Source organism: Labeo rohita, chromosome 8 (genome assembly GCF_022985175.1).
Source record: "Labeo rohita strain BAU-BD-2019 chromosome 8, IGBB_LRoh.1.0, whole genome shotgun sequence".
Taxonomy (NCBI): Eukaryota; Metazoa; Chordata; class Actinopteri; order Cypriniformes; family Cyprinidae; genus Labeo; species Labeo rohita.
Window position 1 is genome coordinate 31,209,096 of NC_066876.1, and position 20,232 is coordinate 31,229,327.

Here is a 20,232-nt window from a genome sequence, read left to right on the forward strand (position 1 = left end):
TAGCAAACACAAATATCTAAGTTGTTACTTAGTACAACTTAACATTTCAAGTTGACTAAACTTATTTTAGTTGACCGAACTTATAATTTTAAGGCAGCAGGGTAACAAATTATTTTAAGCTGACTCAACAAATTGTTTTTTATTTTTTCCAGTGCAATGGTTCTATAAAGATCCTTGAATATCCATGGAACCTTTCAAATGCAGAAAAGGTTCTTTAGATTTTCAAAATGTTCTTTAAAATGGTTCTTTTAGGAACTGTTCATTGAAAGATTCTTTCAGGAACCAAAAATGGTTCTGCAGGCACTGCTGCAAAAACACCCTTTTGGAACCTTCATTTTTAAGTGAATATGAGTAAATTATGACAGAACATTCATATTTGGGTAAACTATTCCTTTAACCATGCATGGAGAAGAGTTCAGATGGGGTTTGAGGAGTTTTTTTTTCCAGCATGGGTTTGTAATATAGATGCATTTTGGTGTGTGTAGTTTTAAAATACTTCTACACTTTTATTCATGACATTTGCAACCAATTTCCCTTGCTACAGATATAACAAAAAGAAACAGTGCAACGGAAATAACATGACATCATACTACTTTACGGAAACTGGACTGACATCATGGCTGGATCACAGAGCTCAAACTCTTCATCTTTGGGTTTCTCCTGCATCATTCAGAGACAAAGTGCTGAAAAATACCAGTCAGCGTCATTCACAGAAACTGAACAGCTTCCAAAGCAAACTGCTCAAACCTGATTTGCATCCAGTTTTTGACTCAGTACTGCTATTTTAGTTGGTTATCTTGCTATTTGAAGTTAAACATGCATAAGTAAAAACAACATTGCTAAATGTCTAACAGATATCAGTTTAACAACATGCTGAAGACTGACTTCTATTACTTAGGCAGGAAGAAGAGCAGGACTGCTTTACACAAACACATGACTAGGGTACACGTTTATACTTGTGTATTCTCCAAGATACTATTCAAATCAATAAATTATTGCCACAACTATGTGGTATTATGAGAGTTTAGATATAAATGTCTAATCATAAGCCGATCTCAGCTGCATGCTGAGGTTTTGGCTCGACTTCTTGTTTCTATTTCTAAACAACATCTACCCTACAGTAACAGCACAATCACCTTTATAGAAGAAACATGTGCCGACATGCGTGTTTGCCAGTAAACCGAGTGGAAAAATACTGTTTCATTCCAAGCTTTTGATAAGATTCATTCAGACATATAGATATCTTCAAACAGGTGATGCATTGCAATATTTAGAAACAGTTTCTGTGCATAAGAGATATACATACATACATATATATCTATCTATATATATCTATCTATATATATATATATATATATATATATATATAAATAAATAAAATCAGCTTGGACTGAAATGACAAGCATCTGTTTTTAACAGGGTTATTATAGTAAAAGCATAAAAAAACATTTGTTACTTGAAATAAAATAAATTTTAACAGAAAGCAATAGTTGTCAATGCAATATTAGATGTACTAAAATAACTAAAATAAAAATTTAAATATAAACAAATAAAACAAAACTTATAAAAATGTCTATAACTAAACTACTTCAACTAAAATAAAAAAAGAATATATAAAAACTAATTCAATATATTCATAAAAACTATAAAAGTATCTCAATGCTAAAAATAAAATTTAAATAAATTTCTTATTTTTATTTAGTTCATCTTGATGTATTAAAATAACTACAACTGAAATAAAAGTACATACAAACATAAACAAATTTTAAAATAAATAAAAACGATAAAATTACTAACACTTTTACCAAAATTAAAATGAAAACAAAAAACTAAATTAAAATATTAATAAAAACTATAATAGTATCTCAATGAGGCTCAAATATTGTTACTTGAAATAAAAAAAATAATTTAAATGAAATATAAATGAAACCTCCAGTGTATTTAATTTCAACAAGATGAAATTAAAATGAATACAAATCTAAGCAAACTTACAAATAAATAAATAAAAATGGCAATAATCATGAAACAAAATTACTAAAACTTTTACCAGAATTAAAATGAAAACAAAAAACTAATTTAAAATATTAATAAAAACTATAATAATACCTCAAAGATGCTCAAATTTTGTTACTTAAAAGAAGAAAAAAACTTAAATAAAATATGAATTAAACCCACTGATCTATAATACAGAACATTATATATAGATCAGTGATTAAACCACAAATGTATTTAATTTCAGCAAGTTGCCAAAGCAACATTTTCTCAATTTTATCTTGATGTACCAAAATATTTAAAACTGGAAAAAAAATAAATAAAATAATAATAATATAAAAATATAAACAAATTTAAAAATAAATCAAAATGACAAAACCACACAACAAAATTTCTAAAACCTTTACCAAAATGAAAATGAAAATAAAAAAACTATTTTAAAATATTAATAAAAACTATAATAGTATCTCAGCTCAAATTTTGTTGCTTGAAAAAAAAAAACTTTAACTTAAATAAAATATAAATTAAACCACAAATGTATTTAATTTCAGCAAGTTGCCAAAGCAACATTTTCTCATTTTTATCTTGATGTACCAAAATAATTAAAACTGAAAAAATAAATAAATAAATAAAAATAGAAAAAAAATTAAAAATAAATAAATAAAATGACAAAACCACACAACAAAATATCTAAAACTTTCACCAAAATTAAAATGAAAAACAAAAAACTATTTTAAAATAACTAATAAAAACTATAATATTATCTTAGTGATTATCAAAATTTGTTGCTTCAAATAAAATAAACTTTAAAGTAAATAAAATATAAATTAAACATTTAATTTCAGTGATATTTTCTCATTTTCATTTATTTTAACTTGTACTAAAATAACTAAAATGGAAATAAAAAATAAACGAATTAAAAAAAAAAGATAAAAATTACAAAACACAACACAATTACTAAAACAGAAAAAAGACCTGAAATTAAATAATAATAAAATAGAAGCCAGTAAAATAAGGGTTCTGGTTTCTCAGGATTTCTTCCATGCTTGTCCAAACGTTACTGGTGTGATGTGAGGTCACACTGTAAGTTCGTCTATGATTCATATGATCTTCCTATGGGTTGAGGACAGGATTTGAGGCTGTTTGCTCTGCTCATGATAACAGTGATGTTGCTTAAACAAAAGCATCTCAGTATTGTCTGGATGAGAAGTAAACTGTTTAGATTGGCAGCGGCCGATGTCAGACTCAATATCTCAGCCAAAACTCAAGCCAATACTCAAAACTCAAGCTATAGTCTGTCATGTTAACAAAACCATTTATCCAGTTTCAAGAGCAAAAAATCACATGTATTGGAGATTTTAAAAGCTCTGATTTGAAGGCACAATCTTGGTCCCGGAAACAGAAAAAACGGCAATACGTCTTATTAAAAGAGCTGATTTATGAGAGGAAATGCTTTAAACAAGATCAAAATATGATTAGAATCAGCGTCAGATTCATATCAGTGTGAGGGTTTCGGGTTACGTGCCGGAAAAGACCAAACCAAATTCATTATTTTTACATGAAAACCTAAACAGAGCGAGAGGAAACAGCGCTTGATAGCAACAACTGCAATTCAATTAACATTCACTCTAATGGGCCGTCATAATACGATTACTGCGTAAAAAGGCCCAGAATACATTTGATTGGTTTAGGAGCCGTCACTTACAGACGGGACATTTATTACGAAATGACACATGAAACCGCTTCCTACGGCGTGCGTGTATGATATCAAATCTGACATGTCACAAATTTCACTAATCAAATTTGGCGGAAAAATAACCTCCTGATTAACGTCAACTCCAGCCGCCAAATGTGATTGATGATTCACATTCCATTTCCAAAATCAGCCGCCTGGGATTTTAGTTTGAAACAGGAACACTTCAAAAAAATCTATTCAGGCACAGTGACAAAAATGCATCAAAATAAAGACTAACGTTACACTGCTTCATCAAAACGACCAAATCAGAGCAAAACGAACTAGATAAAAAAAAGTTTGTCAAGACAAACTTTAGGTTGGCTAGAGAAAGCCTAGCCTAAAAGTTTAAAGCAGCTGTAAAAGCTTTAAAGTTTTTACTTTATATAGATTAGATGGTTAGCATGTTTCTAGCATGGTCAGCAAGTTACTAGCTTGTTTCTAGCACATTGCTAGCATGTTTCTGACATGACTAACAAGTTTTTAACATTCCTTTTAGCATGATTAGCATGTTGTTAGCATGTTTTTGACATGACTAACAAGTTTTTAACATTCTTCTAACATGAGTAGCATTAGGATGATTAGCATGTTATTAGCAAGATTAGCCTGTTGCTAACATGTTTCTGGCATGACTGACAAGTTTTTAACATTCTTCTAGCATGATTAGCATGTTATTAGCATGTTGCTAACATGTTTCTAACATGATTAACAAGTTAATAGCATGTTGATAGTATGTTTCAGACATGACTTGCAAATCACCAACATGTTGTTACCTTGTTTCTAACATGATTAACATGTTACTAGCATGATTAGCATGTTACAAGCATGTTGCTAACATGATTATCAAGTTGCTAGCGTGTTGCTAACATGTTCCTAGCCTGATTAACAAGTTGCTAGCATGGTTCTAACATGTTTCTAGCATGTTGCTGACATGATTAGCAAGTTGCTAGCATGTTTCTAGCATGTTTAACGAGTTACTAGCATGTTTCTAGTATGATGAACAAGTTGCTAGCACATTTCTAACCTGATTAGACAGTTAATAGCACGTTGACAGTATGTTTCTAGCGTGACTTGCAAATCACTTGCATGTTGCTACTATATTTCTAACAGGATTAGCGTGATACTATCATGATTAGCATGTTCCTAACACGTTTCTAACCTGATTAACAAGTTGCTAGAATGTTGTTAGCATGATTAGTAAGTTGCTAGAATGGTTCTAACATGTTTCTAGCATGTTGCTGACATGATTAGCAAGTTGTGAGCATGTTTCTAACATGTTTAATGAGTTACTAGCATATTTCTAGCATGAGTTGCTAGCATGTTTCTAACCTGATTAGCAAGTTGCTAGCACGTTTTTAGCCTGATTAGACAGTTAATAGCACGTTGACAGTGTTTCTAGCATTACTTGCAAATCACTAACATGTTGCTACTATATTTCTAACAAGATTAACAAAATACTAGCATGATTAGCATGTTACAAGCATGTTGCTAACATGATTAACAAGTTGCTAGAATGTTGCTAGCATGATTAGCAAGTTGTTAGCACGTTTCCAGCATTTTGCTAGCATGTTCTAACATGATTAACAAATTGCTAGTATGTTGCTAGCATGAATAACAAGTTGCTAATGCTCGTTGAACGCTAGCTTGAAAGAAAATATTTGGCAGCACACACGTTTCCAACATTGATAATTCTAATAATAAATCAGCATATTAGAATGATTTCTGAAGGATCATGTGACACTGAAGACTGGAGTGATGATGCTGAAAATTCAGCTTTGATCACAGGAATAAATTACAGTTTAACAAAGATTCACACAGAAGACAGCTATTTTAGATTCTAAATATATTTTATCATTTTTACTTGATTTTTTATTAAATACATGCAGCCTTGGTGAGCATAAGAGACTTCTTTCAAAAGCATTTAAAAATTCTAATTGTTCTAAACTTTGGAACGCTAGCGTACGTCAAAATAGTACTCAGATTTAGGTGGGACATAGAAAGAAGGTTGGGGAAACAGCATGACATCTTTACAGAGTAATGTTTGTGTGTTTTCATTGTTGAACCGCAGCCAGATTCCCAGGAACTCTGAATGAATGTAGAAAAGTTTGAATAGGGGCAGATTGGAGGAGATTGTACAACACCTCTTTAAAACACAAAATTTGTTGCGTATTACCAGCAGGGCAAAAATCTCTTCAAAACTCACTGGAAAATTACAGATTTCCTAACAACAGCTCCAGATGCCTGATTTTGGCTCTTTTGTCAGAACTTCCAGACAAGCAGTGACATTCACACAATGTGTTTTGTCCTGTGGGATTGTGGGATTGTGTGGCCGCGGGCAGAGGAAAGGAAAGGGCGATGCTGTGAAGAAACGCTTAACATAAAGGTGCATAATGACAGCAGACAAGTGGATTTGTTTGAGTTGGAAGCAGATCGATAACTGTTGTGTAATTCATGAGATGAAACAAAAAACCACACACAAAAACAGACAAGATGACAATGGAGAAACTAGACTTAAAACTTGGATTCAGCAACTAATACGGGCAACATTAAATAAATTCATTTAAATATTTTATTTATTCATTTAATAAAAATAAAATAATGAATCATTTTGATGATACATCTTATGCTCACCAGGGCTGCATTTATTTGATAAAAAAAATAGTTTAAAATGATACAGTAAAAATACTGGAATATTATTAGAATTTAAAATAGCTGTTTCTATGTGAATATCTGCTAAAATGTAATTTATTCCTGTGATTAAAGCTGAATTGCTGCTCAACAAACATTTCTGATTATTAGCAATGTTGCGAACAGTTGTGCTGCCTAATATTTTTGTGGAAACTGTGATACATTTTATTTTTAATTATTCACAGATCATTAGAAAGTTCAAAAGAATAGCATTTATTAGAAATAGAAATATTTTGTAACATTATAAACACCTTTACTGCCACTTCTGAATAATTTCATGCATTCTTGATGAATAAAACGATTAATTTTGTTCATTTTTTTATTTTTAAACAGTACTAACCCTACAGTTTCCACATAAATATGAATCAGCATAACTGTTTTAATCATTGCTAATAATCAGAAATGTTTGTTGAGCAGCAAATCAGAATACTAGAATGATTTCTGAAAGGTCATGTGACACTGAAGACTAGAGTAATGATGCTGAAAATTCAGATTTGATCACAGAATTAAATGACATTTTAACACATATTCACATAGAAAACAGCTATTTTAAATTCTAAAAGTTGAATCACTTTTCAGCATCATTACTCCAGTCTTCAGTATCACATGATCCTTCAGAAATCATTCTAATATGTTTTCAAAAACATTTCTGATTATCAGTGTTGTGCTGCACAATTATTTTGTGGAAACCGTCCCACATTTTATTTTTCAGGATTCACAGATGAATAGAAAGTTCAAAAGAACAGCATTTACTTGAAAGAGAAATCTTTTGTAACAGTATAAATGTCTTTACTGTCACTTTTGATCAATTTAATTCATCCTTGATGAATAAAAGTATTAATTTATTCCATTTGAAAAAAGATAATAATCAGAAATGTTTCTTGAGCAGCAAATCAGCATATTAGAATGATTTCTGAAGGATCATGTGACACCAAAGACTGAAGACGAAATAATGATGCTGAAAATTCGGCATTTGATCGCAGAAATAAATTACATTTTAAAAGATATTTATAAATAGAACAGCTTTTTGAAATTCTAATAATATTTTACTATTTTGAGTGTATTTTTGATCAAATAGCAGAAAAGACTTTTTGATTGATAGTGTAAATCTTGTTATTCCAGTACATACAGTAAGAAAGGACTGAGACTAAATATAAGAGTATTTTCACTGTTTATTTATACTGTTCAGATTTACAGGGCGTTGAAAAAGAATCCAAATAATATTAACACTCAAACATTTATCTCAATCGACCCAACCAAAGACAATAAACATGACAAACAATGCTCTCCTTCTGGAGGACGGCTGTCACTGGGCCGCACTGACTGACTGTTTGCTCAGACGCTCCTTCTGGTTCTTCTCCTTCATCTCACTTTCTCTCTGAATAAGCTGCCGGCGTTCGGCCTCCCAGTCACGCACCTTTTTCTGATATTCAGCGATATCTGCGTCCTCACAAGCCGTCAGCGTCTGCTGCGTAAGAGCGGATACGAGAGACTCCAGACTCCTCGAGTCGATCTTATCCTGTGACATGAGTTGCTCCTTCAGCTCCTACCAAGCATTGAGTTCACACATTAACCTTTAAAGCCTGACATATGAGATCATACACATAAAAAAAGATTATCTTCTTGTATGTAAATGCATAAATGTTTAGTGAATTTATTACGTGAGGTAAACTAACCTTAAAGCGGTTTATGTACTCTGGCAGTTTCTGTCTCTCTAGCTCATCTTCCTCGTCCAGTGTCGTTTCAGTGTCGTTCTGTCCATCAGAGATCACTGACAGCTCCTGCAATATCTTCTCCACATGATCCAACTGAAAGCCAAAGAGATGCTTCAACCCTTAAAAACTCAATTACACTGCATTACAAGTGTGTTCATTTTACAAATGCCCTTAAAGCCAGTGTCAGTGCATTCAAGGTATACATTTATCAGTAGCTACATGTGCTTTGCTTTGAATTAGAACTCATAAATAGCAAGTAGCAACATGTTGTAGCAATTTTCAGAGATGAAAATGTGCTGAAAATGTGCTCACCCTCAGGCCATCCCAAATGCTGATGTTTGTTTCCTCATCAGATTTGTAGAAATGTGTCATTGCATCACTGTCTCACCAACGGCTTCTTTTTACTTTTAACTTTTCTTTTAATATTCAGAAGCACAGTCAAAATTTTAGGAGCACCTTTTAATCAATAAGCAAAAAATCTGATAAAAAATTTGCCTTCCCATTACAAGGTGATATTTGACTCCTTAATGTGATTTACAGGGGAATTTTCTGTAATGGCATCTCATCTTTTATGTCAAAAAATAAAATAAAATAAATATATATATATATTATATATATATATATATATATATTAAACGCTTTTTAAATCAACAGAATAAGAACAAATAGAATAAGTTTCCAATCAAATGAAATCAGAAACAAAATTAATTTGCACTACAGAGGTGGCACAGAAAAAACAAAAGTGGGTGTATTGTAGGTGTATTTTCATGTTTAATGAGGCTCAGAGGTGGCATGAGTGCAATCAAATTCACAAATTCATGTTGAAATTAATGTTTTAAACATCAAAGTTTTAATATAGAAATATTACATTATTTAAATAACTGAAAAGACACTTTAAAAATGAAACTAAAACTGCCAGTAGGTGGCGGCAAGTCTTTGAATCTACTGAATCATTCATTCATTTGATTCGTTTGAATGGCTGATTCATTCAGGAATAAAGCGAGTGACTGTCTTTATGAATGGGAAATTGAATCATTGACTCACTAGATTCGTTTAAAAACGCACGTTCGTTCATTAACGAACCACCACTGTGTTTGAATGGAGATGCGCAGCGGCTCAGTTGTGACTTGTTTCTGGTGACAAAATAGAGCAAAATTAGGCGATAGTGTTATAGTCAGACAGTGCAAGTCACTTAATATTAACTTGTTTATTTAATTGTTTTATTAAATCAATATCTCATTTACAAACTCACTTAAAGGAACACTCCACTTTGTTTGAAATTAGGCTCATTGTGCAACTCCCCTAAATAGTTAAACAGCTGAGTTTTACTGTTTTTGAATCCATTCAGCCGATCTCCGGGTCTGGCGGTAGCACTTTTAGCATAGCTTAGCATAGATCATTCAATCAGATTAGTGCGATAGCATCTCGCTCAAAAACGACCATATATAATGACGATATTTTTCCTATTTAAAACTTGACTCTGTAGTAACATCCTGTACTAAGACTGACGGAAAATGAAAAGTTGTGATTTTCTAGGCTGATATGACTAGGAACTATACTCTAATTCTGGCGTAATAATCAAGAAACCTTGCTGCCGTACCATGGGTGCAGCAGGCGTAATGATATTGCGCAGCGCCTGAAAGTGACCGGCACTAAGTTTGCGTAGAGTTTTAAATGGGCAAGTTTTAAATGGGAAAATTATAGAAACTCTTTGGTCATTTTTGAGCGAGATGCTAATGGTCTAATCGGATTCAATGATCTACGCTAAGCTATGCACCCAGAGATCGGCTGAATGGATTCAAAAACAGTAAAACTCAACTAAACTCAAGGGGAGTTGGACAATGAGCCTATTTTCAAAAAAAGTGAAGTGTTCCTTTAAAAGCTGTCACTCTTAGTTTATCGCAATCTCACAAAGTTCCATTATAATGAATGAAGCTCTCTACACTGCACAATCAATCTCTTATTTACACACTCTCTACACTTTGTTTATGAAAGGATTGATGAGATATGTCTGTGATGCATTACTCAACGTTGCAAAAACATGTAGAAACCTTTGAAGCTCCCCTCAGTGCAAACGCAAATACGCTGATGGGGTCAGTCGCACTGCTGCTCCTTAACATTTTTTCCATAGTCGCACGCAGTAGTTTTCAGTCGCAAACGCCACTGAAATGGTCACAGCACTGTAGAGCCCTGAATGGATCCTTTGCAGTGAATGGGACCTGTCAGAATGAGAGTCCAAACATCTGATAAAAACATAACAATAATCCACAAGTAATCCACACCACTCCAGTCAATCGGTTAACATCTTGAGAAGACAAAAACAAATCCATCAAGATGTTTTAACTCAAATGCAAGTCCATAATCCATAATAAAAGTCCATCTGTTGTCTCTCACATCAAAATCCAGCCACATTTTTGTTTAGAGCTGTTTTGGCTTGTAAAAGGTGCTTGATCTGTGCAGATTTCTCTCCTGATTCAGACCAGACCACTTTTTCACTGGAGGAAGCATTATGGATTATGGACTTGGATTTGAGTTAAAAACGTCTTAAAGATGGATTTATTTTAGGTTTTGTCTTCACAAGATGTGAACTGATGGACTGGAGTGGTGTGGATTACTTGATGCTTTTATCAGCTGTTTGGACTCTCATTCTGATGACACCCATGCACTGCAGAGGATCCATTGGTCCAGGGCTCTATAGTGCTGTGACCATTTCAGTGGAATTTGCGACTGAAAACTACTGCGTGCGACTATGAAAAAATATTAAGGAGCAGCAGTGCGACTGACCCCATCAGCATATTTGTGTTTGCACTGAGGGGAGCTTCAAAGGTTTCTACGGGTTTTTGCAACGTTGAGTAATGTATCACAGACATATCTCATCAATCCTTTCACAAACAAAATGTAGAGAGAGTGTAAATAAGAGATTCACTGCACAGCTTTGTTGACTATAATGGAATTTTGTGAGATCGCTATGAACTAAGTTGAGTGACAGCTTTTAATGATTTTTAAGGGAGTTTGTAAATGAGATATTGATTTAATAAGCAAAAAGTTAATATTAAGTTCAAACACAGCGTTGTTTAGTTTAAGAATGAACATGCTTTTTCAAATGAATCTAGTGAGTCAATGATTCAATTTCCAATTCTTAAAGACAGTCACTTGCTTTATTCATGAATGAATCAGCTGTTCCAACGAATCAAATGAATGAATGATTCAGTAATTAAATCAGTGACTTGCCGCCACCTACTGGCAGTTTTAGTTGCATTTTTAAATTACCTTTTCAGTTATTTAAATCATTTAATATTTCTGTACTCAATTAAATTAAGTCAATTTTATATTTAAAACATTCATCTCAACATGAATTTATAAATTTGAGCCTGAGCTTCATAAAACACCACTTTTGTGTTCTGTTCCACCTCTGTAGTACAAATTAATATTAACAATATACTGATTTCATTTGATTGGTAACTTATTCTTATTCTGTTGTTTTAATTAGAAATTTGAAACAGCTTAAAAAACATATATATTTTTTTTAATTTGACATAAAAGATAACATACTTTTAATAAAGTTAGAAAAATGCCATTACAAAGGTAAAAACAAAACTACCCTGTATATCACTTTAAGGAGTCAAATATCACCTTGTAATGGAAAGGCAAATTTTTGATCATTTTTTTTTTTAAATTTGTACTGCAGAATCCTGCAGTATCCCAGCATAAAGTTGTTTTATAACTTCTATTCAGTGATCTCAAAGGTTTTCTTCAAGAACATTCATGTGGTTTCTCTTTAAACTTTTACATATCTATCTTTTCAGACAAGATAAATACGTACCATGGTAAAACCTAATTATAGTCAATTAGTTATCTCTATAAATACTCACAACTTCCTCAGATAACTTGACGTCTCTGAAGTCACACACAGCGTTCATGACAGAGAGGGCTCGCCCAAGATAACCGGAGGTCCAGATCAGGGGCATCTCGTGAAACACGGCGTGAATTCCTCTGGACAGCTCGACTTTACCTGAAGACACGATCGGGAGATCAGACTATCTAACGTTCAGATAAAGCAAATGAGAGATGACCTCAAGAATCTGAGGATGTGCAAAACTACTTATTTGCAAAATAGTCAGTGGGTTGCCTGAACAACTAGTTAACAACTCTGTCGTAAGGAGGCCAGGCTAGTTTGGTTTTGGGTTCAAATCAGAAGCATATATTTGGGGAGAGGGTTATTTCTAAATCTGAAACTTAAAATAAAAAAAACATTAACTTTTTTTTTTGCTACTTGAAATAAAATAAAGTAAAATAAAATAAAGATGAAGCTAGTTGCAAGGCAGCATTTTAATTTAGTTTAATTTATTGTATTAATAACTACAATTTAAATAAAAATGAACAGAAACTATACAGACATATAAACTGATAAAAATACACAAAGATACAAAAAAAGTAATTAAAATTAAAATGGAAAAAATTGGATTGGAACACATAAAAATAAAAACAGATTAAAAAAATGTAATAAAAGCTATAATTGTATCTTAATGGTATTAAAGCAACATTGGTTGTTTTATTAAACTGTAGTGCTTGTTTTGTATAATATATATATAGAGAGAGAGCGAGAGAGAGCGAGAGAGAGCGAGAGAGAGCGAGCGAGATAGATAGATAGATAGATAGATAGATATAAATAGCATAAAAAACAAAATTTCTCATTTTAAATTTAGTTTAACCTGATCCATACATACATATATATATATATATATATATATATATAGAGCGAGAGAGAGAGAGAGAGAGAGAGAGAGAGAGAGAGAGAGAGAGAGCGAGATAGATAGATAGATAGATAGATAGATATAAATAGCATAAAAAACAAAATTTCTCATTTTAAATTTAGTTTAACCTGATCCATACATACATATATATATATATATATATATATATATATATATATATATATATAGAGAGAGAGAGAGAGAGAGAGAGAGAGAGAGAGAGAGAGAGAGAGCGATAGATATAAATAGCATAAAAAACTAAATTTCTCATTTTAAATTTAGTTTAACCTGATCCATACATACATATATATATATATATATATATATATATATATATATATATATAATTTTAAAAAAAAAGTCATAGACATGCACCAAAAATAAAAAAACAAACAACAGAATTACTAAAAACTAACTCAAATGAAAATGGAAAATATAAAAAAGATTTTTCAAAAATATTAACAAAAATACACCAATATATCAAAGATATTAAAACCACAGTCTATGGAAATTTCATCATTTTTAAAAAGATTTTTTTTTAATTTACTAAAAACTACCTAAAATGAATATGGAAAACATAAAAAAGGATTTAAAAATATTAATAAAAATACACCAATATCTCAATGATATTAAAACCACACTGTCTGCGGGAATTTCATCACTTTTAAAATAACACGTTTTATCCAATTTTATATATATTTTTCAGTTTTATAAATTTGGAGAAAATTGTTTATTACACATTTGTATAATAAAACAGAAGAGTTGTAGATAAGTCTCATATTGAATTGCTTAACCAAGCTCTCTATAAAACAAAACAAGCACTACAATTTAACAAAATAAAACATCCTAAAAATGTTTTAAAACAGTTTTTATTTTTATATTTTCCATTTTTCATTTTATCTTCCGTTCCACTGCTTTCCATTTTAATTTTAGTTAAAGTTTTAGTAATTAGGGTTTTTGTCATTTTAGTAGTAATCAGTTTCAGTTTTAGTTAACTAATAAAACCTTTATACTTCATATTTAATGGGCTTTGATTATTTATTAATTGCATTAAACAAATTACACTTTCAATAAAATATTTTCAATTGGTTTGTTAAAGTGTATTTATGCATATTTGGCCTGAACTTTTATTGCATTTACAGTGTTTTGTCCAGCGTGTGGCGTTGTGAATGCTCTGAAACAGTGAATCATTTTACGAAGCAATTGGCTTAATATTCAACATTCTGAAAAGCTTTGTTTCTCCCCTCACTAAAGCATACACACCAATAAGAGCGAATCCCAGGAGTTGAGCGCTGAAGCCGACAGAGTTCTCCTGCTTCAGTCCAGCCAACATAAGAGACGCTCCCATGTTCCTCTCCTCGTGCCACTGAACACGCAACACAAACACTCAACCTATTTCACAGTTACAACACAGCATCTACAAGCATCATCTGTTTTCAGATCCCACACACTGATCTACTTACACTGAGTTCAGGTGTGGTTGCCAGACATTTGCTGAGGGCGTAAAGCGATAGCATCTGTGTGGAGATTCGCTCAAATGATTCTTGAAGCATCACTTCCTCCACCACCGAACAAGCTCCTGGATTAAACACGCGACAGGGAATTCATGCGGGAAATGAGAGGCTATTTATGACTGTGTTTGTCTTATACAAACATCTAGTCAGCCACTGGATGATGAGCAGCGTTACAAACCTTTGAAGTCTTTGTCCTTTATAAAGGAGTCAATCAGAAGATTAAAGGTGAAGTCGTCAGGAAACATGCCGAACTGAACCTACATAACAACACGCTTGTGTGAAACCACAGCCAAATAAGGAAACTGCTAAAAGTAAACGTCTTCATTTCCCAAAGTCTCTTCTGCTCACCAAGGCTGCATTTATTTGATCAAAAATATGGTAAAATTGTAAATTTATTGGGTCAAAGACGTTAAAATGTCCACATCAAAAGAAATGTGCAAAAGTGATTTTATGTCCATAGAAAGCACATTACATAGTACAGAGTCAGCTTTTAAGGTTTCACATAAGAGAATAAAATGTCAAAATTTGGTTGAGAAAATGTTACATTGTCATTCAGTGTAACACGATAATTTATGTAAAAATTCAAACATGCTTTTTCTGACTTGTGCATATTAAAATATATAAAAGAATAAGGGAGCATATTAAATTTTATTGGGTTTTAAATGAGTAAAAAATTCTTACTGACAAATGGGCAAAACCTAGGATAGTGGCAAATTTTTCAAACGTAGAATTACAATTAATGATTATTTAAAGTGAAAGTAATTTGTCTTTTAATATTAATGTTTTTATATTGATTTTTGAAGACTGTTACACTGAATAACAGTGGGTGTCTTCTGTAAATGTATGGTATTTATTTTTTGCTCAGAAAAACAAAAACAAACATGCAATTTAATTAAACAGAAAACTTTGTAATTTTTTTGGAAAAACAACAACAATTTAAAGCAGTATTACACTTATTGTTTTTATGCTTAAACCCTTTATCGTCTTTGACCCTATTACAATTTAAAACAGCTGTTTTCTACGTGAATATCTGTTAAAATGTGAATATCTGTTAAAATTTCAGCATCATTACTCGTCTTCAGTGTCACATGATCTTTCAGAAATCATTCTAATATGCTGATTTGCAGCTCAAGAAACATTTCTGATTATTAGTAATGTTGAAAACCACTTAAAGATTAAAAAACAAAAACACATTACTACTTAAACTCATCAAGGATGCATTAAACTGATCAAAAGTGCCAGTAAAGACATTTATAATATTGCAAAAGATTTCTATTTCCAATAAATGCTGTTCTTTTGAACTTTCTATTTATCTGCGAATCCTAAAAAATAAAATGTATCAAGGTTTCCACAAAAATATTGTGCAGCACAACTGTTATCAACACTGCTAACAATCAGAAATGTTTCTTGTGCAGCACTGAAGCGACACTGAAGACTGGAGTGATGATGCTGAAAATTCAGCATTTGATCGCAGAAATAAATTACATTTTAACAGATATTCACACAGAAAACAGCTATTTTAAATTGTAATATTATTTCACAATTTTTACTGAGTTTTGGATCAAACATCCAGCCTTGGTGAGCAGAAGAGACTTCAAAAACATTAAAAGTTGTAATTATTTAATCAGACATCTTCCAAACCTTGTTCTTGAGCGTGTAAAGGGCTTTATCTCTGGCACCGTATTTAAGACACTGTCGGATCCAGCTGTGAATGCTCCAGTCCCGAAGATACCAGCAGTTTGGACTATGACGAAACCTGAGGAGAGCAACACTTGAGCTTTACACATGAACTAATCTAACAGATGCATTAAACAGATGTGAGTCAGTGCTGAGCTAACAGTAACATATTTATAGATCTATAGTTATACTTACTTATATAGGTAATATTGTGCTTGATCGACTTCCTCTTTTGATGATAAATTATCTATGAACTAAAAAAAAAAACGTGCAAAAGTTAAAACATTTACTTCACTCACAAGCTCACAACTTGTTTTGCAGGAGCATTTTGATTATTCCATTGCATTGTTGTAAAACAAAATTAATTCATATGCACATGCATACAGAAGCAACAGAGCACTTCATGTGGATGCATTTTAAATATAGTGCACAATAATAAATTTATAGTGTAATATAATGCAAAATCATCACCCTGGCGATGACCAAAGAGCTGACGGGAAACTTCCTCTCATATGTTCTGTCCATCAAAGAGGCCAGCTGACCTGCAGAAGAAAATGGGAAGAAACGAACATGTAGGCACCAACGTGCATTTAAATCCAGGCATATTTAAAGCAGAATTCACTGAGGTGTAAATAATGACAGATGGATGTGGTTTTAGAGCAATGCTGCCCCCTGGACAAACACTGCAGCACATCATTACCCAGGTCCTGTGGATCTCTCTGTCTCTGCTCCCACACTGCAGGATCCGTGTATGCCGACGACAGCAAACATCTTCTGGCTAAAAGAAAACAAAAACAGAAGAATGACTTGTTATTGTTAGGGATGGACTGATAACATTGATTAATCAATTGCAACGTATCTCTACTCATGAACTGACGGTGTTACTTAAATTAAAAGATTTATGCTGTTTTCTGTTTATGCATGAAAAAAACTTCACCAAATATTATTTGTAGCTACTGTCATCCACTTTTGATGTCAAAATCACTTTCGAATTCCATAAAACAGCCTGTAAACAATGTCACATAACTATACATTCACACCAGAAAGCTATTCAATGTCCAGAATTTTTTAGTGAACTTAAAAAAAATAATAATAATTAAAGCAAAATCACTACAATTTTTAAATATTTTACTATTTGAAATAGCTGTTTTCTGTGATTATCTGTTAAAAGTGAAATTTATTTTTGTGATCAAAGCTGAATTTTCAGCATCATTACACCAGTCTTCAGTGTCACATGATCCTTCAGAAATCATTCTAATATGCCGATTTGCTGCTCAACAAACAATTATTATTATTACTATTATTATTAATATTTAAAACAGTTGAGTATGTTTTTTCAGAAAGTTATAGAGATTAATACTTTTATTTAGCAAGGATGCTTTAAATTGATCAAAAGCGATGATAAAGACATTTATAATGTTACAAAAGATTTCTATTTCAGATAAATGTTACAAACCTGAAAAACCTGAAAAAAAATTCTACTCAGCTGTTTTCAACATAATAATAATAATTAGAAATGTTTATTGAGCAGCAAATCAGAATATTAGAATGATTTCTGAAAGGACCATGTGACACTGAAGACTGGAGTAATGATGCTGAAAATTCAGCTTTGATCACAGAAATAAATCACATTTCAAAATATATTCAAATAGAAAACAATTATTTTAAATAGTGAAAAATATTTCACAATTTTTTTGTATTTTGGATCAAATAAATGCAGATTTGGTGAGCAGAATTTTTCATTTTTACTTATTTATTTTTCACTGTATTGTTCATTATGTTTTTACTCAACCTGATAAATCTGTTTATATAACAGCCACTGATTAAATGTTTATATATATTTAAAAATTAAATATGCAATACAGTAAATATGCAATACACATACACACATATACAGTGCTTATATATTTGCTGCTCCAAATTGTTGTTGTTGTTGTTTTTCCAAAAAAATACATAAAATATATATTAAAAAGTTTTCTGTTTAATTTAATTGCATATTTGTTTGTTTTTCTGAGCAACATATTTCAATATGTACAAGTCAGAATAAGCATGTTGTTACATAAATATAAATTACATAAATATTGTGTTACACTGAATGACAATGTAACATTATTTAATCCTAATTTTGACATTTTATTCTCCAAAAACTTACCTTGAAAGTAGACACTTTACTTACACTTAATGTACTTTCCATAGATATAAAAATCACTTTTGTAAATTGCTTTTGACGCAGACTTCTTAACGTCTTTGACCCATATATATGTATTAATTTTAATTTATTTATTTATACAGCCACTGATTAAATGTTTGCATATTTAAAAATGCATTTATAAAACTGCCTTATGTGTAATTTAAATGTTTGTACAGAAATCTGCTTTTATTTCAGTGTTGATTATTATACCTAAAACTAACAGAAACGTAACAAATGGTTAAAAAACTTTTTAAATTGACAATGTAAATCATATATTTCAGCATTAAGATATCGAACTGATATGGAATTAATATATGGAGCTTGTGAATCGAAATCAGTTTAGAATGACTAAAGATCAGGGTTTTTTTTTTTTCTCCTGAACACATAAATCATAACTGTGTTGCTTGTGCACAAATACAGTTAAACCTTTACAAATCATTTTAGTGAAGCCACTATAAACATTAAATGCTAAACTCTATTTCTGTACAGAACCATCACATGACAACATGTACATTGTATTTATTTTGTCTAAAGCACTGGTTAAAAAGAAACTGATTAGTGAAAAACAACCTGTGTTTAATTTTAATAAAAACGCGTCAAACTCAGACAGACGTGAACGCGCGTCATTCACCTCTCATTCACCTCCTCACGCGGCTAACGTTATATTACAAATCACAGCCATACACTTATATATTTATCCTGATCTGACTGTAGCATGACACCGTAATTATCATCGATAAGTACTGACACTCACCGATCGATCTGTAATTCACATATTTGGAAAATGTTTGCACGGGAGACAGACAGCGCTGCAGGATGGAGGCCGCCATCTTGAGACTGAACCATCCGGTGCGAGGGGGGGAGAATCACTAAGAATCACCACGTTTTGGAATCGCTTGGATGCACAGCATTATGTAACACATTATTAATTCTAGAATTTGCAGAACGATAGACAGGATTTGTTTCCTATATAGCCGACATATCGTGTATATTATAATACAATATGCAGTTACGAACCCAGTGTGCTTGCAATGGTACAGTCTGAGCTTGACCTGTGAATTAATTTTAAGTGCGATGCTCAAACTATTTTTAATATAAATTATCGACTAAATTAACGAAAAGGATTTAGCTTAAATACTGAGGAAAGTGAAATTTTATTTCTACACGCTTTATGATTCACATGGTACAGCAAAAAAAAAAAAAAAAAAGGCCAATAATATATTTTTTAATATTTGCGTACATGCGTTTTCTACCAATATTTTTCTTGGCCGTTTTTTTTTTTTTTACATATTTTTGAAAATATATTTTAAGTATATTTTAAACATTTAAAAATATATTTTGACCTCTATATTTAAAAAAATGCATTTTCTTGCACCCGAAAATATATTTAGAGATATATTCTGGTATATGAAGGTTGAAACTCAATATATCCATATTTTAAAAATATATTTCAATGAGCTTTACTTACTGCAACATATATTTAGCATATATTTAAAATATAATTTGGGCCACAAAAGTCTATTTTTTGCTATATGGAGTGTGATTGTAGGTGAGTCCGAAAGAGGGCGCTCTGATCTCATAAACCCGTGATTGACAGCTGCTGATTTCACTGTTCACAGAAATCAGTTGAGAATTAATTTATGTACACTTTAGAAACACCATTATTCTCACTTGACTTCATAATCGTTAAGTTAAAATTATTTAATTGAAATAAAATCCCTGTTAAAACAAACCATATGAAGTAAAACATATAGGCTAAGTGCATGTGGGAAAAAGTAGACAATATAAACAGAAAAGATTAAAAAAAAAAAAAGGGTAAAGAATGGCTTTACAAATAAAAAGAGTCTCATGCTGGAAATGCAGTAGTATTTCTGCACAGACGTTCGGTCTAAACATCCTTAGAGGAACTGACTTTTACAAACGACAGAAACCAAAGACACACACAATTTACATGACCTGACCGGCCGGA

At 31.7% G+C, this 20,232-nt stretch overlaps 1 protein-coding gene across 1 annotated transcript; it reads right to left on the reverse strand.

The window, feature by feature from the left end:
- Window positions 1–7,579: 7,579 nt before the first annotated feature.
- On the reverse strand, window positions 7,580–19,114 carry mrps27 (mitochondrial ribosomal protein S27). The gene is made up of 11 exons (XM_051118209.1): window positions 19,018–19,114; window positions 16,773–16,850; window positions 16,544–16,614; window positions 16,268–16,326; window positions 16,037–16,151; window positions 14,574–14,652; window positions 14,345–14,460; window positions 14,145–14,247; window positions 12,000–12,139; window positions 8,089–8,220; window positions 7,580–7,958 (listed from the first exon to the last, which is right to left on the reverse strand). The coding sequence occupies exons 1-11, from the start codon at window positions 19,091–19,093 to the stop codon at window positions 7,719–7,721; spliced, it is 1,209 nt and encodes a 402-aa protein (XP_050974166.1). The 5' UTR covers window positions 19,094–19,114; the 3' UTR covers window positions 7,580–7,718.
- Window positions 19,115–20,232: the final 1,118 nt, after the last annotated feature.

Excerpts from the sequence above, each read along its gene's own strand:
- mrps27 (XM_051118209.1), bottom strand. The coding sequence starts at position 19,093 with ATGGCGGCCTCCATCCTGCAGCGCTGTCTGTCTCCCGTGCAAACATTT. Across the intron at positions 16,851-19,017 it reads TGTGAATTACAGATCGATCG|CCAGAAGATGTTTGCTGTCG; the intron begins GTGAGTGTCAGT and ends GTTTTCTTTTAG. Across the intron at positions 14,461-14,573 it reads AAAGGACAAAGACTTCAAAG|GAGCTTGTTCGGTGGTGGAG; the intron begins GTTTGTAACGCT and ends TGTTTAATCCAG.